Source organism: Cuculus canorus, chromosome 20, assembly GCF_017976375.1.
Source record: "Cuculus canorus isolate bCucCan1 chromosome 20, bCucCan1.pri, whole genome shotgun sequence".
NCBI classification, from domain to species: Eukaryota; Metazoa; Chordata; class Aves; order Cuculiformes; family Cuculidae; genus Cuculus; species Cuculus canorus.
The window spans coordinates 1,389,630-1,413,731 of NC_071420.1; the positions used below are offsets into that span (position 1 = coordinate 1,389,630).

General features: G+C 55.1%; 1 protein-coding gene across 1 annotated transcript; it reads right to left on the reverse strand.

Moving 5' to 3' along the window:
* Positions 1–1,273: 1,273 nt before the first annotated feature.
* DUSP14 (dual specificity phosphatase 14) lies at positions 1,274–15,609 on the reverse strand. The gene is made up of 3 exons (XM_054084819.1): positions 15,452–15,609; positions 4,841–4,920; positions 1,274–3,363 (listed from the first exon to the last, which is right to left on the reverse strand). The coding sequence occupies exon 3, from the start codon at positions 3,243–3,245 to the stop codon at positions 2,649–2,651; it is 597 nt and encodes a 198-aa protein (XP_053940794.1). The 5' UTR covers positions 3,246–3,363; positions 4,841–4,920; positions 15,452–15,609; the 3' UTR covers positions 1,274–2,648.
* Positions 15,610–24,102: the final 8,493 nt, after the last annotated feature.

Genomic DNA, 24,102 nt, shown 5'->3' on the forward strand with positions numbered 1-24,102 from the left:
AATTTTAATCTTTAGTTCCTTTCCCTAATTACCATTTCCCGAGTGCAAGATAAAACGAGAAGAGTAGAATGTATTTTTTAAATGGACAGTCAGTCTGCTACGTCTGCTTGTTTGTTGCTACACCCGGGACGCAACCGTGAAAGCTGACTGTGTGCAGCTTGATGGCAAAACTCACTTTTATGTCAGTGGGCCAAAAGTTCATTCTTGGTCACCTGCAAAAGCAGGAGAGGTCCCTCTGCCTGCGCGGGGCTGCGCTTTGTGCTTGTGATACTAAAGGATACAGAGATCCATGGGTTGATATTGTTGGGAAAAAATGGTGTTGAAGCATTTGGGGAGTTTATGTGTTCCTCATCCTGGATAATGGGTAGCAGAAGGGTCTGTAGGGGGAATGGGCTGTTACGTAGTGCGTACGGGGAACCTTTGGGTGCCCCTGCAGTGTCGAGGGATGTGCAGTAACTCATTTCATAGTGGTGTCTCTGTGTCCAGGTTTGGCATTAAAGTGTTTGTTGAACCCATGGCCAACCTTGTGACTTCCATCTCCATGGGGAGCACGTCCATGGGCTACCAAGGACCTCAGTAAGTGGCCTTGGGACTAGTTTAGTCCTTGAACTTCTACAGCAGCTCTGGCTGACCTTGCTGGACCTCCTGCCAGAGCCCAGAGATCACCGAGCACCGCTCCCTTCCTCCGGTGAACAGCTCTAAGCAAGTGGCGTTTGCCTGGTGTGGTAAAACTAGGTCTCTGCAGTAGATTTCAAACATGACTCCTGGGTTGGAGCTGATCAACACCTCCATATCAAATTCATTCTAATCTAGACCTTTATTCCAACCAGATCTGGTTTTACTCCTGATCTAGATGAGTCTGAAGCCATTCGTGCCGTTTTGTATCACTGGCAACTACTTCAGCCCTGGTGGCTTTTAGTCTGGGGGGACTGGAGACCTGCTTGTGCTGCAACCCTCGCGCCGCGTGGGTCAGCTTGGAGAAAACCTTTAACCGTGTCTGCTGTCCCTTGACACCTCAGCTGTTCCACTAGCACTTCAGAAGATAAAAACTTTGAGATAACCAAATTAATTGCCTGGCTTTTGTGATGAGGATGGGGAATTGTGGGACGCCCGGATGGATTTAAATGGATCAGCCAAGTGACAGGAACAGACCACAGTATCTTTCTCAAGACTGAGGTCCAGATTTGTTAAAAGCCACTGCTCGGCATTACACTGTGTTCTCGCTGTTCCTCAAGATACATTAGCGCTGTTCTGAATAGGAAACCAACACATGTTCTTGTTTAATCTTTATTGATTTTTTTTTTTACAAGTATAGAATCTCATTTTAATCAGATAGCTATCTCGGCATTCAGCAATCTGCGTATTCCTCCTTCTGAGCTGCAACACAGGACAGAAATGTCTCATCGAGGAACGGACTTGCCTTGCTCTCCTGGTGATCCAGTTACGCTCTAACGAAACCAGTCCCTTCCCATCCGCCAGGAGGATGGGAGTGACGTCCAGGAGGCAGCGGCTACACCACGGAAAAGCTTCTCCCACGTCTCAGGTCGGAATCGTTCTCGTCACACACAGAACAAGGCAAAGCCTTCTCCGTAAAGCCATCCTTGTCCGGGAGGTTGAACAGATCGCCATTTTGTGTGGAATAATTCTAAAATGCAACATAACCTTGAGGACATAATGAACTGACTGAGAAATGGGCTAAGGCAGATCACGACCATACTGAGCTCTAAAGTAATCAAGCGGCTTTACCTACTTCCAATTTACTGGTTGATTGAATATTAGAAAACACAGCTCATCCCCTTTGGACGGTGGCCATGCACCGAAATGTTTCTTTGGCTGTCCAGTGCAGGGGGGGGTTAACCTCTACCTTCTGTCTTGAGCCACATTTGGACAAGATCTCCATTTACTTTCCACCCTCAAAAAACACCAGCAGTGTAAGCGTATCCCAGGACCACTGCCCTGGCATCGAATGAGTGAAAAAGGATCTTGTATTTATTTGACTTCAATCGTTCAAATTTTATTTCACTTGTGGCCGACATGGACTGTCTTTATTTTTTTTTTTTTTGGGTTTTTTTTTTTGACTTTTAATACAGATTAAGAGCTGACTAAAGATCTCAAACACTATATACTGAGAGTCACTACAGATGTTAAAGAAAACACCAGCACTAGCACCACAACCCTGCACGCCTGCCTTCCTGGCTCTTGGAAAAACTCTTACTCCTTCCATGCTAGTGCCGCTCCCATGCCACTACAGGATTCTGCAAGGAAGCAAACAAGCTATGAACGAAATATCCAGGCTACCGCATCACAAAGCGCACTTTGTTCATTAACTCTGCCAAGTGCCATTTAGGCCTTTCCTCATAGAATACCAATAAACTGACTAAAAAAGGGAAGAAGGTTTTATGAAAGGAATAAATTTATAAGGAGACCTCATTCTGCTAAATCAGAGAAGTGCGGATGGGGGAATCTCTGTAGAGAGAAATGCTTTGAAGGGAATCGTTGGCCTTGTAGGTTAGTGAGGTGAGAATTAGTTGAGGTTCTGCTGTATGGTAAAGAACCAAAGTTGGCTGTAGAAGGAGAAGGGAATGTCTCCAGTCCGGTTGATTCAGAACAGCGCGTCCCTTCCGTTGTGCTTCCCATCTGCAGTCACATTAAATTCCCCAGTAAGGCATCAGGGGTCTCCGCTCTCTCTCATAAACGTCTGGGATGATGCCATAGGGTGTCTGTACCATTTTAACCGTCGTCTTCCCAAAGAGCTTCCTCTCGTAGTCTATCAGTTGCCTCCAGAAGCCCACATTCGGGCGTATAACAGGGCGTCTCGTTTTGACCCAGTTGTATGCCTCAAAGAGGGACACCTTCTGGTACTTCATCAGGTAGGCGATGCAGAGGGTGGCCGACCTGCTCACGCCGGCGGCACAATGCACTAAGGTGGCCCCATGCTTCCGCGCTACGCTGTTTATCTTGTCGGCAACGCTGTCGAAGTACAGGGAGATGGGGGCGTTGGGCATGTCAGCCAAAGGCACTTTCACATATTCAAACTGGGGCCAGTTAAAATTTGGGATCTCGATGGTGGCATTGATTATGCAGGTGATTCCCCGGGAGAGGAGCAGGTGCCGGTTGGAGGCGACGCTGCCCCGGCTCAGGTACAGCGAGGGGGTGATTTGGGCGATGCCCCCGAGGGCACCTTCGGAAAGCATTCGTGGAGCCATCAGAGTTCTCGGTAAGGAGTTGTGGCTTCTGGAGGTCATGGAGGATCTTGGCACTCACACTTCCATTATGGGAAGAGATCCAGTGGGATCTTCAGCCAAGGGAAGGATTGTCTGGCCTGGTGATGCTGGGACAGCAAGAGCTTCCTCTGCTTAGTCACTGCAAAACACAAGCAACACCACATGAGTGGGGCAGCTGTCCGATGAGACCATGTCTATGCGAGAGAACAGGAAAACCAAGGAAAATCAAGCTCACCCAGCTGTGGTCTGGATAATCTCCCACTGGCAAACCTCCGTGGGATAAGGTGGTTCAGGGTTTGCACAGTGCTCATTGCCCTGGGGGCCTCAGGCATCGTCTGGACGGATATTAACAAAAAACATCTCCCAGCCTAATTAACTCCAATTACTCGTGGAGGGTTTAAGCAACCTACCTGTGGGCCCAGACAGCATTTCACCAGGATCTTAGCATGTGGAAGATTAGCTACACCTTTTTCAAGCTCAAAAGCAGCACCTTCATAACTGGCCCATCTCCAGATGGTGAGAACAGCTCACTCGGGCTGGATGCAGATGCCAGCAATTTCGATCACCCTGCCCTCTCCCCAATGCCACCCCTCTCCTTTATGAGGTGTAGGAAAGGCCCCGCCAAAGTACATAAACAGAGGAAAGTTGCTCATTAGAAAAAGTAGTGAGTCATGTCCATCCAAATCAGTAATCGGCTCTCATCTAGGCTGGGGAAGTGTGGAAAGAGTGACCTGGTTATGTCAGAAGCTGAGAGTAAAACCAAAGCAGAGGCTGGGACAAGGGAGGCTCTTTTCCTGCTGCTTTAATGACTGACTAATGCTTTGGAGAAAGAGGCGCTCTGCAAAGGTCTGGGCTTGCCTGCGTCCGCTACACATCCTTGCCTCGCTCTGCTGTGCTCCCCAAGAAGGACCCCACTTTTATTTCCCCTACTCCTTTAGGACTTCTCTGAAGCCAGTGGAGAAGCTGCAAGCAAGAGGATGAGCCTTGAACCATTTATAATTTGTAAATCCCTTTGAGCTGTGCAGTCTCCAGCCAGAGATGGGCCGTGGGAGAGGCTGGGGAGTCCCTGCTCTGCCCAGGTACGTCTGAGCCCACCCAAGTGTCACCAGGCTTTGCACAGAGGGTCTGTCCCTCCAGCAGGTAACCATCTGGGTCAGAGACAGTCCTGGAAGGGCTGAGGGACCCCAACTGCAGCTCCCCGACCCTGACACAACCGCACAGCCATCCGCCTGCATCCTGCGCTCCGGGAAACACCGGCAGGTCTCAGCAGCGGCTGGTAATGCTGCCAACAGATTTTTGGCATGGCTTTGCAGTATGGTAACATAATGAGCATAACTTGGTCTCCTCTGTGGCTTGATCACTGCTGGCAGCTACTTAAGCAGCTCCTGAGGCTGAGGGCCCAAAGTGCCAGCACGGCAGGAGATCATGTCCCAACATGAAGATATTTTGCTGCAGCTGTGAGCACTCTGCTTCCCCTGCGGACACCCCACTGCAACCACCCCGCTGGAGCAGCTATGAAAGGCATGTTTTTTCCAAAGGAATAATGTCCTTGGAGCAGAGGAAATCTCTCCTCTCAAATAGCTGTTACTGACAATGCAAAGGATTTGGGCACTTACACTCGGTAACAGTCTGGCTCCGAATCACCGATGGGCACAGGGGCGCTGCGGATGTCTCATAGAGTGTGTCCAACGCTGAGCTGCGAGAGAAGAGAGCATGGGGTTTACTGGGATCTGTGCTGGGCCCAAACAGGACAGCTGGCAGCCCCCTCTGCTGAGGTACGTTTAAGCCACCTAATTTAGGCGGTTGTCCAAGAACTGGGAAAGAGGACCACGGCTTCCCTGCCTGCTCCCCAGGGCAAGACAGAAGCCTCAGGAAGGCAATTGCTGCCAATAGTGTAATATCACCAATTGCTGCCAACGTAGCATTCACAATCACGTTAGACCCAGAGGAATCTGAGGCTGGCACAAAAGTCATGACTCAAAAAAAAAATAAAAATAGTTTAAGTAATTAATTTGTTCTAACATCTCCTTTAGCGTCCGCCAAGATGCTCGCCTAGTCCCAGACAGCTGATGGTGCCCAAAGCGTTCCCTCCTGGCAGCCCCGCTGCGAGGGCTGTGCTACCTGGTCCTGTTTCCTGAGCCACTGACGGAATTACAAAGGACAAGAGGAAGGGGCAGAGCTGGTGCCACAGCATCCTGCAAAGTGGAGGATGGGGGCAGCACGCCCTTCTTTTACTTCTCTAGCCAGAGCAGAAATAAGACAAGTCCCCAGGTGCAGGGGCTGTCTCCTGGGAGACGCTGCTGGAGCATGGGAGAGTGGAAGCAACGCCTGCCCCCCAAACATCTGCCCTCCCTGCTTTCATGCATTTCCAGCACAGGCCGACAGCTCCCTGGGACACGAGCGTGCAGAGGCCAGCAACACGGCTCACTTTCCCCATGCGTGGCTTTAAAATAAGGAAAGGACCTGGATGCCGAGCTTTGGAGCAGGAGTCGGTGGGAAAGGGGCTGGCTTGGCTTTGGAGATGGAGTCAGAGAAGGGAAAGGTGCTTCAGGCAGGCTGCGTGGCACGGTGGCTGCGCCGGGAGGCTTTGCACAGTGCCGAGCCCATGGCACAGAGCTGCCGGCAGGCTCTGGGGCTGAGACAAACCAGCCAGAGGCCAAACCCAAACAGGATATTTTAATGCCGCACCTCCCTTGAGGAAGGCCGGGACACATCAGCACAGGGCAACTGCGCTATGTGTGCTGCCACGGCTCCTCGTCCCACGCGCCTGGCCAAGGGCCGGCTGGTGCCTCGGCACCTCCGGGAGCAGGGCAGCAGCGTCCCTGTTTGCTCCCACAGACGGGGGCACCCGAATCTCTGCCCCAGTGGGGCCCTGACATGCTGCTGGGTGCTGAGCGCGCTGGCCTGCCCTGCATCCATGCCGCTGCACCTGGGCTCCAGCTGCATCCCAGGCAGCCTCGCAGCGCTCCTCTGGGCGGTTTGGGAAAGGCTTTGCTGCTTTCCATAAAGTGGTTCCTGTTTGCAGGCAAGAACTTATCCGGGTATTTGCATGTGACAGGCTGGGCTCGCTCTACAAACTCAGCCGCTGTGGTTTCCTGCATCCCGCATGCAGCCTGCTCCTGGGATGGCATTGCATGGTGGCCGAGGCACGAGCGGCTTCCTGCTATGGGACACCTCGCTCCTTAGGAAGAGAGGAGCAGCACTAGGGAGGCACCCATCTACCCCACCTCTGCTTGCTGTCAGCAGCAGTGGGGGAACAGGGTGGACTTTGGGGTCCCCTGGGTATGCAGGTGGGTGCCCAGAGCCCCGTGTCCCACCTACGCACACCACATCCCTTGGGATCCAAATGGTTGACACAAGGCAGCGCTGCCTCTGCTCGAACCCGAACAGCTCTCACCCTGAAAGTCTTAACGTTTTGGAGAAGGAGTTGATTATTCAAGCGGGCGATAAGTCTGCGGTTCTCCCTCAGCCCAAACGCCTGGTAGCCGAGGATGCCGCCGCGGCAGGAGCAGATGCTGGGGGAAAGCTGCTAAGGGAGAGAGGCAGGTGCCAGCAGCCCTTCCCGTGCTTCACGGCTCTCGCAGCAGGAGCTGGCTGGGATGCCACCAACTGCGTCACGCTGTCTCAGGCATGTGACAAAGCCGCGGTCCTCCTGCCCACACGTACCAGGCTGAGCAGCTGCTGGCTCGCAGGGAGCCTGAAAATGAAAGGCGCCTCGTCTGCCTCGGACGGCAGCCACCAGGCTTGCTGGTGTGAATCCTTATCTGTCCCGATAGCCACACTTTCTTGTAACCCTCCTGCCTGGCCCCAGCCAGCCTCGGGCAAAGGCTTGCCTGAAGTCTGCTGTTTCGTTCCTGTGAAACTCCATTTGCCTTTCTCAACACGCCTGCTTTATCCTGCCATGTCCCTGCTGTAATCCAACACTGTTGCTCTTCACGCAATAGTTCCCATCGTTGTGCTGGGGCAGAGAGAGAAAAAGAGTGAAAAGCCTCTTCTCAGGCATTGCCGTGTGAAAGAAAAATGGCTTAAGATCAATGAGGTCCGAACACAGCCCAGCCCCGGCTGTGCCACCTGCGGGACCTGCGACGGGCTGCGGCAGAGCCGGCTCTCGCGTGGGCACAGGGGTTGGTGCTGGCTGGGGGTCCGGCCGTGCCGCGTTCAGGCTCTGCACGGCAGCAGGGAGGGCTGCACCCATACAGCCACTCTGCACCTTCTCATGTGAACCTCCCAATCTTCTCCTGTTTCTCCTCGGTTTGAGTTTCTGAGAGGTTGTGTGTGCTGGGGTGGTCACAGGAGCCCACAGTCGATGTCCCTGGGGTGCTGGCGCCTGTCTTGGTGGGCTTGTCACGCTGTGTCACCCTGCGACGGGGCTGCCTCGCATGCTGTGCGCGGACAGCAAGGCAACGCGGGCTGTTATGTAGAGGGGTCAGAACCGGGGCTGTCTCCAAAGAACCAGCTGAAAGCCCCTGCCAAAGGAGACAGGATGTGGCTGTGGTTTCCTGCAAAGGAAATTCCCAGAGGGTGCAGCACAGTCCTTTGGGCAAAGCCCAGCTGGTGGTGGTCCGGCAGCAACCAGGTGTTCCTGCTACCACATCCTTGTTTGCTAAACTGACTCCAGTTAACAGATTAATTAATCCTGTAACACAGCAAGCCTCCTTCTAGGCTCTGCTTTAGTCTTCCTCTTGCACCCAGAGCAGCCGCTGCCACACACTCGCCCCGCTGGGCTGCTGGGGTACCCCTGGGTGGCCAGGGGTCCCCGGGGTCCCCAGCCCTGGTGACACAAGGGCTGGGCCAGCGCAGCCTCCTCCCTCCCCAGCAGATTGGTGGGTTCTGCCATTTCTCTCATCTGCATAATTTGGGGTGGGGGAAACAAGTGGGTAATTACAGCCTAGAGATGACTGGTCTTCAAAGCCTTCAGGTCCTTTCTGTGCAGCTCCCAGCCCGGGCTGTCCTTGGGTGCAGGGTTGTGACGAGGGATTACTTCACCGGCACCTGCTGCAGCCAGGACCTCCTCCTGCAGACCCCCCGCTCCCAGCCACGCTGCTCAGGTGAGGCCGGCGGGCTCGTGTCGGGCACTGCGCGCGTTTCTGCTGTGACTCGAGGCTAAGCGGTGTGGTTCATCGGTGGTTGGGCCCATGAGAAGGGGCAGATGCTTTGCGGTGTGGTTCATCGGTGGTTGGGCCCATGAGAAGGGGCAGATGCTTTGCCTGTAGTAACTGTTCCTGTGGAGCCTCGTGGTGTGTGCCTTTGCAGAGCTGACCAGTTTGATACGAGGTTCTATCCCACCTGGGATGGATGTCCCACCATCAGAGTGGCTGCTCCTCACAAAAGAGGGTTTCAAAAGCCTTATAACATTGCTGTAATGGTTTGTGGTCCGGTCCCTCGGAGAGGTTGCTGCTGGCAATGCTTATGGCTCTGTTCATCCAAATCTTGCAATAGTTGGAGTTTGTTTCTTTTGCTTTTGTTCCCAGGAACACAGTCCTGCAAACAAAGGCTGAAATTCCCACAGGAAAGCATTCCTGGTTCCTGGGCCTCCTGAGAAAGGCTCAAAAACACCTCTGACAGCTCAAAACACAGAGGCAAACAGGCAGCTGTTAGTTAAATATGCTGTGATCCCTAGGACAGGAGGGGAGAGCCTTGTTTGTCGATCTCTAGACAATGAGTTGGCAAGTCTGAGCTTCTGGTTTCTCATTCTAGTGCTGTTGGATGGTTTTCTCTGATTTTTGGGGAGAGTTTTTCTTCTTTTTTTTTTCTGGCTCAAGAGCAGAGGCTGTGGCTTGATCCTGAGGGACTTGAGTAAGACCTGCAGTTCGTGGTGGATTGTAAGTCAGTAACGTGGCAAGGTAGCTGGTACCTGGCAGAGGAGAGAGCATCTCCCAGGCCCTTCTTCCCCTGGACCATATGAAATCGTGCATTTGTGTGGCTCGGAGGAGAGCTCAGTGGGTGGGGAGGAAACGCTGGTCCTGCTTAGGCTTTGCTGCTGCTCCCTGGGTGCTGTGGCTTTCTGGCAGCTGTGCTGCTCCTCCTGCCCCAGCGCTGCCAGGAGGGCTGAGAATCCTTGGAGCAGTGCGCAGGGCAGAGCTGAGACGCAGCAGCAAATCTAGCATGTGAGGAGGACCAGGCAAGCTGTGGGCCATTCTTTGCTGGTAGAGCAAAGACAGCGAAGCCCCTTGTTTTATTCCAACAATCATCATCTGGGATTCGAAACAGGTTTGTGGGCTGGGTGTGTGAAATGTCAGTACTGAAGCAAGCCTTCTCCCCCTTCCCAGGAGGGGGAAAGTTATTCATTTTGGAGATGACAAATGGTCTCTAATGCTGCAGTAAAGAGAAGAGTCAATATTGCAGGCGCTCAATGAACGAGCCTGCTCAGGGCTCTTCCTAGCCAGGCTGAACAGCAAAATTGCTTCAGAAACGGTCTCGGAGAATAGCATTTAAAATAAATTTCAGCAGAGAGCACAAACTGCAGCCATTCTCAGGGTCAGGTCTTGCTCGTGCTGAGTCCATGGGAGTTTGAAGTGGGCTGGAGGCCATGGGCAGGCCTGCCTCTCCCCACTGTCACAGCAGCGACCGCAGCTCTCTGCTCACTCCACTGGAGTCTTTGCTTTCCTGCCTTTGGCTGTTGTGGATGTACTCCTGAAGCTGCTACAGACTCCTCTCTGGCTCGTGGTTCAGAGCTATCGGCACATCCTCATGATGGAGGGATAAGTGGTTTGGTTTTGAAGCAGAAGAGAAGGAAAGGGAAGCAGGAGGGAGGGGATGGAGGGGCAATTTGGGCTGTGACAGAGGATGCCTCAACAGAACCCCGATTGATTCCTGCTTGCAGCCTGCATTAGTCTCCCAGGCAAGCACAGGATAGGAGCTGTCAGATGTTAAATCAAGATAATAATCAGTCTGCCCAAAGCTCTGAGCAGGCCTGGCTGCTCGTGCAGCACACCCAGGTCCCCTGTGCTTGCAAGAGCACGCTGGTTACTTCTCAAAAGGCTTCATGGTGCATTTCAGGCGCGCCTCCCCTCGACACAAGGAACTTGCACGGTGGGGCTGCAAAATGTCCCAGGCTTATCCTTGCTTAACAGCCCCACATCAAACACATTTAGTCCACACACACAAAGTCTTGTTTCCCCTGGCAGGGCACAGCACTGCCTCCTCCACACACCTGGGATTCAGGCTTCTCCCATGACCCGAGCCAGCTCTCTAGGCTGCAGGGCTGACAAACCCCAATTAGCCTGTCCCAGCCTGCTGTGACGCTGCCTTTAGAGGGGTGACAGCAGATGATCCTGCGTCATAGCTTCCCTGATGGCATGTCTGGTGCTCTGAGCAAGCTTGGGTAAGGCCAGGACCCTGCAAACCTCCCCTGGCTGCCTCCCGCAGCCCAGGAGCAGCACCGTAGCTCTTGGAGCCACTCTCTGCTTGCGCTGCAGGGGCGTTACACCACTGAGCCTGGGTCTGTGACCAGGCTGCTGAGGTTACTACCCTGAGCAAGCTTAGGAGGGGTTAACGAGCAATTGCAAAAAGCATGGGTAGCACTGCAAGCGTTTACAGACCGTCAGGGCATGCCTTATGGCTGGTGATTTCTAAATCAGCCCAACATGGCCAGCTGATGAGCTCCTCAACGTCTAGCAGTGCTGTCAGCCCCTCAGCCCTTCCTTGCTCTGTGAGTCAATGCCTGGCTCCCTGATTTACTGTTTTCTCAGTACCAAAGGAGCAGAGGAAAAAAAACGGGTAGTGATGTTTTCAGAAAGATCCATCCAAGGATGCTATTTGGCCTGTCGGCCGGGGTCCCTGGCCGCCTGCGTTCCCACCCACCTCTGTGCCTCTCCCAGGCAGCGAAGGCAGCTCCATAGACTCTTTATGCACGCTGCCACTATTTCTCAGCAGAGCCTGCCCACGGCCACGTTACACACTCCCTGCCACACAGCCGCCCCCTCCTTGCTGCCGGGGAGTGGGAACAGGCAGGGCTGCTTCCTCTCCGCTTGACAGCTGAATCCTGCCAGCTGCGCGCCAAACCTCTCGCCACAGGCAGAGCTCCTGGCCGGAGCACAGCGAGACGGGCAGCGGGTGCTGGAGCATGCTGGTATTTATAAACTCCGGCATGATACAGTCCCTTCGCTCTGGGGATGGCTTCCCTCAACAACCAGCAAGAGGGTTTTATGCAAGAAAAACAAACCATCTTTCTTTTTAAAGCAGTGTCTATTTTGGAGCCACTGGCTCGAACGCACCATGCAGTGTGTGGCAGCCGCTTGGCGAGAGCAGCGAGAACACAGGGCTCACCTGCAGGGCCCTGCTCCAAGCCAGCAGTGTGCCCATCCTCACCTTCCTTAAAACCTCCGGTTGGGTGCATGAAACACTTTTTAAAAACCCAGAATTAAGCCTTGGGGAGGCATGAACGGGATCTTACAGTTGTGTGCAGTGTCAGCTCTGTACTCAGCTGAACGTCATGGCTCGGTTTTGGACCCCAGGTGGGGATATCATCCGTTCTGAAGCACTATAGCTTATTTCAGTGCCAGCTGATGGTGTCTGGATTGCAGGAGGAGTTTAGAAAAGCTCCCCTGCTCCATCCCCTGCTCCTTGTGTTTGACTGTATGCAACTCTGGGGTGTGTGGATGGACAGGAGCCCCGGCACACTCGGGGAGCTGACCCGCTGTGGCTCTGGCTCCCGGGGTGCTGCAAGAGCCTTGTTTTTCCTGGGGACGTGCCCTGTGCAGTCACAGCTGACAGAGGAGACTAAATCTCTTCCTCATTAGTTCAGCAGAACATAGGGACATGGTGTGTTTGCTCACGCGTGACTCTGCTCTCTGCTGGGACCAAGGCTGGTCAGCTCGCAAAGAGTCTTTTCTGCCTGGGGTTTCGCCTCATGCTTTTGTGTCCCATCCCTGCCAGCCCACCTCAAAACCAATAAAATCGAAGGCAGCTGCAAATTCATTATCACCCGCCTTGGAAACTGGTGCTTCCATGCTGGCACTCACCCAGCTGGTGCAAACTCTGAATGCAGCCTCACTTCTTGGGGGGTCCCAAAGCCTGGCACCCCAGTAAACCTGATGGTGACACGCTCCCACTGGAGGAATTCCCCACAGGCAAGAGCTGGCTGTCTTTCCAAGGCCAAGCAGTGGCGTGGCACAGGGCAGTAAAAGCAGGAGCTGACCGGAGAGCAGCAAGGAAAGCAAGGAAGCAGGATGGGAATGGGCTGGCCAGCTGTGCCCAGCTGCACCCGCAGCAGCTGTAAGGAATGAGGTCACCTTCTGAGCATATTGACGGGTTGCTTAGGGTAACAGGAAGGGAGGGCAATTTTAATCAATTAGTTGGAAATCAAGTTTAGATGCAGTAGCAAACACTTCCCATGTAAGCAGCACAAGGCCAGTGCCCCTTGCCTCCTGCTCTGCAGCTCTGCCTGCTCAGAGCTGGGGGGAAACGCCTTTCACAGAGCCAAACAGACCAAGTACGTTCAGATTCCCTCATGAATCAGGACTCCTGCCCCCGTGAGCTGCTGCTCAGCCTGTCCCCAAGGGGAAGCGACCCACAGCCGCCCTCCTGCTGCCCCGTGGGATGATGAGAGAGGGAAAAATTAACTCCCAGGTACCCCAACTGCCCGGCTGTGGTGTGCAGGGCTGGAATGAGTGTGGCAGCATCTGTTGAGCGTTCCTGCTGGGAAACGAAAGCCTGCCTGATTATTATTATTCCAGGTTTTTTTTTAAAAGTGGGGGAGTAGCTGTGCGAGACCAGCCCACGAGGCGTAGCGCTGGCACTCGGGCGTGCTCTGCGAGCGCCGCTGCCAGGGCAGCCACCCCCAGCCCTGCGGTGCTCAACGAAGGGTGGGCAGCGCCTTTGCCTTCTGTTTTAAGGGTTTATTTCCAAGCAGCTGGGGCTGCTGTTCAGAGGTCTCTAAGCTATTTCCAAATACCAGAGCCCTTTCTGCTAGACGCTCACATTTCTGTTGGCATTACAGTTGCTCTGTGTGTCTTTTTTTTTTTTTTTGAAGCAATAAATCAGCATGTACGTGGCAAGGGTGGTGTACCTGGAAAGGGGCTGGGAGAAGGCATTACCCACACCTTCTAGGGAAAACCGCTGTGGCAGGCAGGTCCTGCAGTGGTGGCTGGAAGCCTTCTCTGGAAGGCTATTCCACTGTGCTGGTGAACAGCCTCGTTTAGATGGCTCTGCTGGGACCAGTGTGTGGCGAGTAGGAGAAAAGCTCCTCCCTGGTACCCACTGCCTTGCCCAGATGCCTTTTCACCTCTTCTCATTCCTGACCTCTGCCTGGATGCCCAGATGTGCCATGTGGCCAGTTCCCTGGGACAAAGCTGGCACCGACTCTCAAAACAGAGGTCTGTCTGAGACTTTCTTGTGTTGGCTTCTGTGTTTTTTTCCTCCCCCCCATAATGTCTGGATTAGATGATTTCCCCTCCATCCTGTACATCTCTAAGTACCAGAGCAGTGTGAGCTCTGCCTTTCCAGCTTTGAGATTCCAGCTGTGATCAGGTATTCAATTAAGCCATGCAAATTTCAATATTGCCTTTACTGACAAGGAAACGGTGCCAGAGCCCAGATCAGACCCCACAGAGCAGCGAGGGCTTGGATGAAATCCCTGGGATTCCACCTTTGTTTCCAGAGAAGCGATGGGAGGCGTGTGGCCCTGCCCAGGGCCCAGGTGAGCTCTCAGGGCAGGAAGGACAGGCAGAGCTGTGCGTTCACAGCTTCCAGGCATAAATCGATTAAAACCTGCTGCATTACTGCTCCCCTCCTGACGTTCACCAGGGTTGTGTTAGCCAAGTCATGGCAGCAGAGCTCTGCCGGTGGGAAGCGACACACGCTCTCCAAATTGGGGACTCTTGTTTTCCATTGCTTGGAGTGCTACCGAGCCTGTCCCTGCCACCAAAACACAGCACGCACCAAGGAGAGGCCCAGGGGGAGGAATCCGCTCCCTGCCAAGGCAGGGGCATCTGATCTGGTGTATCATAAGGGAAAACAGTGTTTTCTCAGTGCTAATCCCTGCACGGTTCCTGTGGCACTGGCGTTGGGGACAAACTGAACTTGCAACATGATATTAGGACACCTGTCAATACTCAGAGCTTTAGAATAAGAGACTCATTCGCTGCCCAGTCAAACAGGTTATAATCCTTCCCAACCTCCCTCCGGCCAAATGCCACTCATCGATTACGAGTGTCGCTCCAAGCAGTGACTCCAGCGCTGAGTCAAGGGCTGTGCACGCAGCTGGGTGGGTTTTGAGGCACACGCTGGGGTGCCCTGCGAGCCGGGGGTGCCGCGGGCAGCCAGCACCCGACGGGCGGGATACAGGGATGCTCCAGCAACGCCGTGCGGGCTCAGGCTTGTTTCCACATCAAGGAAACACCCGTGCCTTCACTCAGCCATTAGGGTGCTGATAGGGAGCGATTCCCCCTTTCCAGACAGGCTTTCCTGGAGTTCAGCGCCCCAACCATGCTTTTCCTTCTCCTGTTGGGCACTTGCCCGGCTCCATCCTGGCTCCAGGCAGACCCAATCCGGGTGATGCCCACAGCCCGGGATCCATCCTGCCCCTCTGCACTCGGGGTTGAGCCTGGCACAGCCTGGGATCCATCCCCCGTGCAGACCTGAGGCCACGATGAGGGGCTGGGGGCACCAGGGTAGGGGGAGACCAGCGGTCTCCCAGCCGGAGCAGGATGCTCAATTCAAAGCACACTGATCGGGGGGAAGCTGAACACAACGCAGAAGCAGCGGGGAAAGCTGGGGACCCCGCGCAGACCCGAGGCTACGATAAGGGGCTTGGGGTACCGGGGAGTGGCGGGGGCTGGCGGTCTCCGAGCCGGAGCAGAAAGGTCGGTTTAAAGCACATTGACCGCGCCGAGCTGTGGATAGCGCAGAAGCGGCGGGGTCGCCAGCAGCCCCCGCACGGCGCGCTGCCCTCCGGCACCCGGCGCTGCATCCCGTCCCTCTCTCGTCGCATCCCGGCGCTTCTCCCCCCGCCCTCGCACCCCGAGCTCCCCTCCTCGCACCCCGTCTCCCCCTCCTCGCACCCCGGCGCTCCCCTCCTCTCGCCTCGTCCCCGGCTCGTTGCATCACGGCGCTCCCCCGCTGCTACCCGAGCTCCCCTCCCCGGACCCCGTCCCCTCCTCGTTGCGTGCCGGCGCTCCCCCTCCTCGCACCCCGAGCTCCCCTCGTCCCCCCTCTCGTTACACCACGGAGCTCTCCCCCCGTTGCGCCCCGAGCTCCCCCCGCTCCGCCCCCGGCCCGGCTCTCACCATGGCTGCTGGGCGGCTCCGCGCTCGCTGGCGGCCGTGCGGGACTTTTATCGGGCTGCAGCCGGTGCCGGTGTCCGGCGCTGCCACCTGACCGGGCGCTGCCGGGGCCGCCCCCCGCCCGCCCGCCGAGCCGCGGTTACCAAGCTACGGCGGGACCGCCCGGATCGGCCCCGGGGCGGGGGCAGCGCCGCCCGCGCCGCGCTTAAAGGGGCCGCCACGGGGGGGGGGCGGGGGGCGTGAGGGGCCCTGTGGGGACATGAGGGGTCCCTGGGGGGGACATGGAAGCGTGTGGGGACATGAGGGGTCCCTATGAGCATATGAAAGGGTGTGGGGACATGAGAGGTCCCTGTGGGGACGTGGTAATATGTGAGGACCTGAGGGGATCCCTGTGGGGACGTAGCAGCGTATGGGGAGATGAGGGGGTCCTGTGGGGACATGGCAATATGTGGCAACGTGGCAGTATGTGGGGACATAAGGGGGTCCCTATGGGGACATGGCATCCTATGAGGACCTGAGAGGGTCCCTGTGGGGACATGGCAGGGTGTGGGGACACGGCAATATGTGGGGACATAAGGGTGTCCCTATGGAGACGTGGCAGGGTGTGGGGACATGACAGGGTCCCTGTGAGGATATGGCGGTATGAGGGGACATGGCAGAGCCCCTTTGGGGGTGTGGTGGGGTCCCTGTGGGGGCATGAAGGTTCCCCTGGGGCCATGGGGATGTGGCAGGGTACCTGAGGGGGAATGATGGGGTCCCTGTGGGGATGCGGCAGTGTGTGTGGGGATGTGGTGGGGTCCCTATAGGGGCACGAGGAGGTCCCTATGGGCACGGGGGCAAGTGAGAGTTCCTGGGAGGAAATGGCAGCGTGTGGGGACATGGAGGTCCCTGTGAAGATAGGGCAGTGTGTGGGTGTGGTGAGGTCCCTGTGGGGCTGGGAACAAGTCCTTGGAAGGACATGACAGGGTCCCTTTGGGGATAAGGATGTGGCAGAGGCCCTCTAAGGACATAAGGGTGTCCCTTTGAGGACACGATACCATATGGGGACGTGGCTATATCCATGAAGGGCAGGATAGGATCCTTCTCAGAGATGAGACATGTCACGTCCCTGTGGGGACCCTGCCAGCATGTGTGGGGACATGATAGGGTGTCTGTGGGATCAGGGATGTGACAGGGTCCATGAAGGGGCATAATGGGGTCCTTGTAAAGGATGGGACACATCATGTCCCCATGGGGACTCCGTCATTGTGTGTGTAGATATGTTAGGGTTCCTGTGAGGGCACAGTGGGTGCCCAGCTGGGAGGGGGACAGCCCTAGAGAGAGTTGAACCTATTTTTTGTGGACTCTGGGACATCCCTCAGCCACAGCTACTGCTCTGTCCTCCTGGCACTAGGAACCAGGGTGAAAGAGGGAAGGTGGCCCAGGGGGCTCCTTACTCCCATGGCTCCTCATGGCCACCGTGCTGGCGCCAGGCTAGTCCTTTGCCAGTGGCAGGGCGGGCCGGGATCCCCGTGGGAGGATGGTGTGGGAAGGGGGGATCTGCACAGCAAAGGGGAGAGTTTGGCTTTGGCTGGAAACTGTTGGGCTAAGGTGAAAGGATCTGCTCCCATCCACCTCACTACCATGGCAGGGGTGGAACAAGGCTGCCTGGCACTGGGGAGAGGAGGAGGAGGGCAGCCTCCACTAACTCCCAGACTGCTGGAGCAAAGCGTTGCCACCCCAGCTCGCTTTTGCTCAGTTTCTAGTGTTGTTGTCGCACGTTTGGACAGAAATAGCAAAAATCCCTAATAGGAAGCTTCCTCTGCCCCGAGCCCTCTGGCTTCTATCTCCCTTCAGCAGGTTTCATGACTCAGCAGCCCAGATGGAGCCGTCCCTCACAGCCCTCAGCACCAAATCTGTTTATTGCTCCAGAGGCTGTTTTTCCATGAGCCTCACTGCTTTATAACAGCCAGCGCTCTTCCTTAAAACCCTGCCTCTCCAGCGAAGGCTCTCGTCACACTCAGCACAGAGGTGGGCGAGGAACAAAAATAGACAAATTAAGAAAACCTCAAAAGGCCAAAAAATGAAAATGTAAGGATTTTGGCTCTGTAAGCTCAGGGTTTGCTTTGCCTTCACGTTGCATCAGCTCTGCTGCCTTCCTTGGAGCTGCACCATCTCAGGGGCAGAGGCAAACCCCTGGGTGATCTTAAGTCTACTGAGAAGCTGAGATACAGCTGAACTATGGGGGTGTCTGAGGGACACTGACCTGTGCCTTCAGCTGGGTGGTTGGAGCCCTTGCAATGCAAGCCTGGGGTGGTTTCAGCCATGAGCAGTGTAAGGAATGATGAGGGTGGAATTTGGGGTGGCAGCCTCAGCAACCTGTGGGGTTCCCTCTCCAAGAACCTCAGTCCCTCATTTCTCCCCTTCTTTGACTGTCATTAAATGAGAAATGGGCTCTTGCACAGCTCTAACCGCTGGTTCTGAGCAGTTCTTCGCTTGCACAACTGTGCACGGATGTTTTTAATGTTGGTGTAACTTGTGCTTTTAACCTTCACCTTGTCAGGAGCTTTGTGTGGTTTTAGTGTGAGTTAGAGGATGTAAAGAGGGAAACTTGGGAGGCCTTTGACCCAAGGATGCAGCAAATGCAGCGGGTACTGGAGCTAAAAGGAAATGTCAGCTCCTCATGCACTCAGACCTGGCAAAGTGTTCGCTTGCGGGCAGCTGGGAGCGACAGTGGAGAAGTGAGGAGCAGTCAGTGGACAGGGTTGGGGCTGCTGAAAGGCTGGTGTCCTCAACCCCTCCTGCAAAAAGCCATTTCAGCCAGAATGGATGTGCAGAGGGGCAGGTGGGATGGAGAGAGTTTGCTCTTGAGAGCAGGGAGGGTGTCAGGCAGTGAGTGCTTCCTTGGCTGCCTGCTCGCCCTCTGCCCTGGGATCAGTGATGCCTCTGCCCCATGAAGGCAGCTGATGCTCCATCAAGTGCAGTCCAGGTTATGTGGGGCCAAAGCCACTCTCCTGTAAGGCAGACATCGTGTTGTGGGCAGGATTCCCTCCCTTCCTGTAGGAATCTGTATCTCTTGGAAAAGATACAAAGACTGTGTAGGGGCAAGATGCTTGAAGTGGGACCACAGACCCTCTTATGCCCCACGGTGCCTTTTGGGATCAATGGCGTTAGAAGGGCTCAAATGTACCTCTACCACAGCCCAGCTTGGCAGATACGCACCAGCTGCGCCCGGTGTGCTGGGGTGAGCGTGGAAGGGTCTGTGGCAGGGTGCAGACCTGGGCACATTCCCGAAAGGTGTGTCTGGCCCGCAGTCCATTACCTGGTCATTAAGGCTATTAGCTTAATCGCCAGGGTGTTTTCCTGCCACACACTATGATCGGCAGGAGCCGCAGGGTCACGCAGGCCAGCTGAGTGGAGAGCAGATGGCTGCTTTCCACACGGCCGTGGCACAGTGTGCAGGGATCCGCCACCATCCATCCATTCTCTCCAGTTTCCATGGCTACGCCAGAGTTTACTCTTTCCCGCCTTCGTCCGCCTGCATGGGCGTGATGCAGAGAAAGATCCCCGCGTGATGCAAAAGGCTCAGGGATGTGGGACCTCCTGCTTTTTGGTAGTAACAACTGCATCCCAGGGTGGTCGAGCCACGGAGCAACAGGCGCTGACTGTCCCGGCAACACTTGTGTCCCAGCTGAACAGCATCTTTGAGGCTTTCGAGAGAACTGCTTTCTCTTCCTCATCTCCCTGACAGCAGCAGGGACCCGGGGGGGTGCGGGGGGAGCGCAGCGAGTGATCCTCTGGGGATAAATCCAGCTGTGGAGCCATCGTCTGCCTCTCATTCGATGCGAGGTGACAGTGCGGAGCAGAGATCCCTGAGCAGGCGCTCGGGCCATGGCTTGTTAATGGGGGGGAAACAAAAGCTGAGCTTTAGGTCACCGAGTCCAATTTAAGTGGCTGAATATGGGTCACCAGAGGCCTTGCTAGGGAGGCAGGGGGAATGGCACAACACAGCAGGATTTTTCTTTGCTCTCCAGGGACACAGGGAGCAGAGGGGGTGGTGTATCCCAGCCCACAGCTCAAGTGCCCCTGGGAAGGAGCAGATTTTGGCTTATGGGCTCCTGGGACGTGGCTGGGCTGCAGTTGGCTTTGAGGGCGTGTGACCCTTTCCAAATCCATAGGGTGCTCCAATTCACAGGGCCAGTGGGTGAAGCAGGGAGTGTTTCCATACTCAGTTGTGTTGCACCCGGCTGTGTTCAGCTGTGGGGAGCCGCACATGCCAGAGGTTTAGTCATGACCAGGGCGATCCTCGTGCCTTGCTCCGGCAGCCCAGGCATCCCCGCCTGCTCCCAGCTGCCTGGCCGGGCTGCTTGGGCTGCATGGAGCAAAGCACCGTTCTCCAAGGCCAGTTTCCCCCCTGCCGTCCTGTCTGATAGGCAACGGTGGGCTCTACAGGCCCATGGGAAGCAGCTCTGCTCTGTATGTTTGTGACACTGAGGAGTCCCCACTGGACAGCTGGGAGCAGAGACAGAGTGGCCGGGTGTGCAAGGACCTCATGGTAGGGGCTGTGTTTTGGCAGTTCCCTTGGTAAGATGCTGAGCGCAGAGGGCTGCTGGGGTGCTGTTTGGTCTCAGAAGAGTGGGGTGAGCTTCTTTGGGGCACTCACCCACTGAGTCATGGGGCTGTGCAGCTGCGTGAACCAGAACCACGGTGCGCGTGCCTCCAGCCTGGCTGGCAGGCGATGCTCTGCGTCCTTCCCCGACCCCGTGCCCCAGGGAAAGGCTCTGTGGCGAGCCGGGGAACCAAAGGCCAGTGGACTGACGTGGCCTGGCAGCTCAGGCTCCCCAGAGGCGCTTGCTGCTCCTTGCACCTCTCCAACCGCAGCTCCCTCCCTCCCTATCCCAGCCTGTGCAACCTCCCGAGCAGCTGAGCCAGCGTCTCTGCCCTACAGCAGGGACCTCAAACATCTCCTGGAAGCCCAGACTGCAGCGCGCACCCACCGAGCGCTGCACAGGGGTGCTCCCAGCTCACATCTCCATCATGTTTAGTGGGAAGGGTTGGAGAGTGCTGGTGCCTGCAGATGCTGCTTCATCAAACATCGACTTCCCAGACAGGCTTTGCAAAAGAAATGAGGTGTTAGCAATTGTACGGAAAGCTCAAGGGATGCTAGGTTCCTTTCTCTGGTGCAAAAGGTAATCCTTGCTTGGAGCTGGTAGGGAGCAGGCATTGCCTACCAGGTCTCCTCTCGTAGAGATCCGGAATGCTGGACACTCTGTGGTGGGCTCCGAGCTTGTGCTTGACCCCATGACCAGGTTTCCTACACTCCTTCCTACTCCATTGTTGCCTGTTGGGGCCCACACAGTCCTGACCCAGTGCTGCCATGTTGTGCTGATGCATGGCTGGGATGTGAGTCTGGCCCGGGGTTCCCCCACAGAAGCATGTTTGGCTCCGTGGGGAGCTGATGGGATGGTGGCACCACAGGACGGGGGCTGCAGGCATTTGTGTGCATGCAGCTGCTGGTGGGTTCACTCCATTGGCTCCATGTGAAGGAATCGGGTTAGAAACATCTGTGCTTTTCCTGTGCTGCTCAGTGCACTTTCTCCATACTGAAAAATCCATGCTGTTTTTTTCCCAGAATCTTGCTGAAGCAGTTTGTTGGAAGAGCAGAGGAGATGGCTATGGGGCATTGCTGCCTGTTTTTTCCCTTTTTTGTGTCACACCAGCTGGAAGGGCAGCTCTGGTGTTTCTTTAAGTACAGCTGAAAAGCTGCTGTTCCAGCATGGTGGTGTCTCCAAAAGGAGGTGGTTTAGGTTTCACGGGGCCCCCCGATGGGAATTCGAGCAGGCACTAAAACTAGGGCTTCTCGTGCCTCGGTTATCGGCGTTATCTGCTCCGCTGCAGCGGGGTGGGAAGTGGGGGAGCCCCCACCGCCCAGGGCTGAGTCACCAATGGGCCGGGTGCGTTCACTGCTGCTGTGACAGCAGCTGTGAGACCCCCAAAACCCCCCATGCTTTAAATGACAGGCAAATAACATAGCCCTGAAGCAGGTTCTTACCGCACATACCTTGTGTGACTGCTGTTACTGGTGACTAAGATGGTGCTGGGATGGAGCAGCGACAGCCTCCCTGCAGCACTCGAGTCCTGCCGTAATTAATTCTGCAGGTAGCCGTATCGGCACATTAACCCAAACTGGCCGTCTTCCCGCCCGTCCCCAGCCTTGTTCCATATTTAATCTTTCATGTTCACCTGAGTCTCTAATTAAGCCAACTACCACCCATAGCTGAGAGCCTGCAGCGTACTAACGAGGCCCTGCGTTCCAGGAGTGCTGTGCCTGGGCGACCCGCACAGCAGCCCCCAAAACAGCCCCCAGGTGGACTTTTTCTCCTTTGTTTTCTCTTTTTTTCTCTTCCTTTTTTTTTACCCCCTGAACTAACACTGGTCTCAAAGCTGGGTCTGAAGGAAGGGCCCGTTAGCAGCCAAGTTCTCAAAATTGGCATGTGGGGACTGTCTTTTATTTTCTCCCTTTTTTTTTTTTTTACAGTAAAGACACAACTGGTTAGTTTTGAGGGATCTGAAAGGCACTTCTATTACGTTTCTTTTCTGTCCAGAGAGCTCATGTCTGGGTGAGGCAGGCGGCACGGGAACCTCGTGTGCCGCTTCCCAAGCCACATCCCAAGCATCCGGTGGAGGAGCCGGCCTGAGGAGCAGCCGCTGTCGTGCCCCTGACGTTCTGCCTGGCTGCCTTCCTATTACAGCCTCCCAGTTAAAAATAAAACCACACGCCAAGGCAGTGAATGGGGTTCTGATTTCCCTCGTTTGCTGCGCGGGTCTGGGTGATGGGGAGAGATGCGCGTTGTAAATAGAACAGCATATCCATGGCAACCCCAACTTTTCATTATTGTTAATTACTTGCAGAGTGCCAGAGCTGCGCATGGCGCTTCCCAGGGCGGATAAAGATAGATCCCCCTTTCAAAGCCTCTCCAAATGACATCAAGGTGACAGCTAGCTCCTGGGAGGCTGGAGCCGGGTCTGGCAGGCAGCAACGGAGACATTTTGTGAGGAGTCAGAGAGGAGCCCGGATTTAAAGGCGGAGGGACCAGCGTGGCAGAGGCAGACAGGAGCGCAGTGGTGGCTTTTCTCCTGAAAAACCTCTTCCCCTTGTTGCAGAAAATGGTTCAGAGGGGCCACAGCAACACACACCCAGCTGGGAGGAGGGGGACAAAAGTGATGCCCTGTGCCTGAGCGCTGGCTTTTCTTTCCTCTGTTTAATTGTGCTCATGAGAATGTGGTGGGGAGGACGCCTGAGCAGCATTTGTCACTGAAGGGGTAGGGATCTGTTGGCGTAGCTTGAGCCCTTGTGCCCCGGAGGAATCTCCTGCCAAAAGCTTGCTGTGTTTAAACCCAGTGCAGCTGAGCTTGCTCCTGAGCCTATGAGCTCAGCCTCAGCAGCACAGCTTGGGTGGGCTGTGCTTGTCTATTTGTTGGGGTTTATGTTAGTGGAAGAGGTTTGAAAGCTCTGGGGTGAAGAGGTGCCCCCCGTCAGGCTGTCTGGCCCCAGCTGGTGTCACAAGCGGTTTGATTTGTACCCAAATCGTGCAGTGAGTGTGTCTGTGGTGACAGATTGCTCGCCTGCCCTCAGACCATGGGTGTGAGCAGCCCCAGGACGATTGTGCCGCAGTGGGCTGCTCCTTTACTTGTCTTGGAAAGAGGAATCTCTTCTGGTTCCCATCCTGCCGGCTAAAGGACCGCAGCTCTCGCCTTTTCTCCCCAGTGTTTTCCAGGTGCCCAAATTATTCAGCACTGCTCAAAGCTCAGGGCTTGGCTCTGATTCGGGTAGTTCTGTTTGACGCTCACAGTCATGTTTGGGTCCCTTTGGGGCAGAGGAACAGCACTGGGGGTTGCTGGGTGGGGACGGTGATCTCGGGACGGTTACGGGAGGTAGCAGTGTGTTTGGCATACCTCCCACTTTGGAGACCGGGCAGGAGGAAAGCTAGTGTGGCTGTTTGCTTAATGTCAAAAGATAACTGGGAAAAACATTCCCAGGGATTTGCAGCTTACTTTGTCCCCTCCTTTGGCAGTTGCAGTCTACACAGTCTCAATTTCTACAGACTTTTATCTTTAACGTGTAGTTTCATACTGCTGCTTTTCTTTAAATAGTAATATTTTCTAAGTAATTTAGTGGTCACGTCCATGCAGGTGCTGTTGTGCCTTTCTTTCTCTCTTCTCTCTCATGGTGAGAAGCTGATGGATATAGATACAGGCAGCTGCATGACCTTTACAGTCTCACCTGGAGTCCAGCAACACAGATATAAGATTGCTTCAAGTCATTTTGATTTTATTACAAACCAAAATATTCACATTCAATGACACCTCAGGTACATGGGATAATTACTCTTGGGGTGGGAACCCCAAATACCTTCAATAGGTATCAGTATCATTGTAGCTCATTCAGCTTTTCCACGGGAGATCCCAAATTTGAGAGCACCCACATCCCTCCTGCTCTGGCTATTAGGTTTCCTCTGGCATTATTTCAGCCCTATATATTAACAATGGAAACTGTTTCATAGAGACTTTACCACCAGTAAACCATGCTAAACTGTGTCTGAAAAGAACCATCTTCATCATCCAGTCATCTTTTCAAATACAGATGTCTTGTTCTGAAGTTGTACACCGATGGG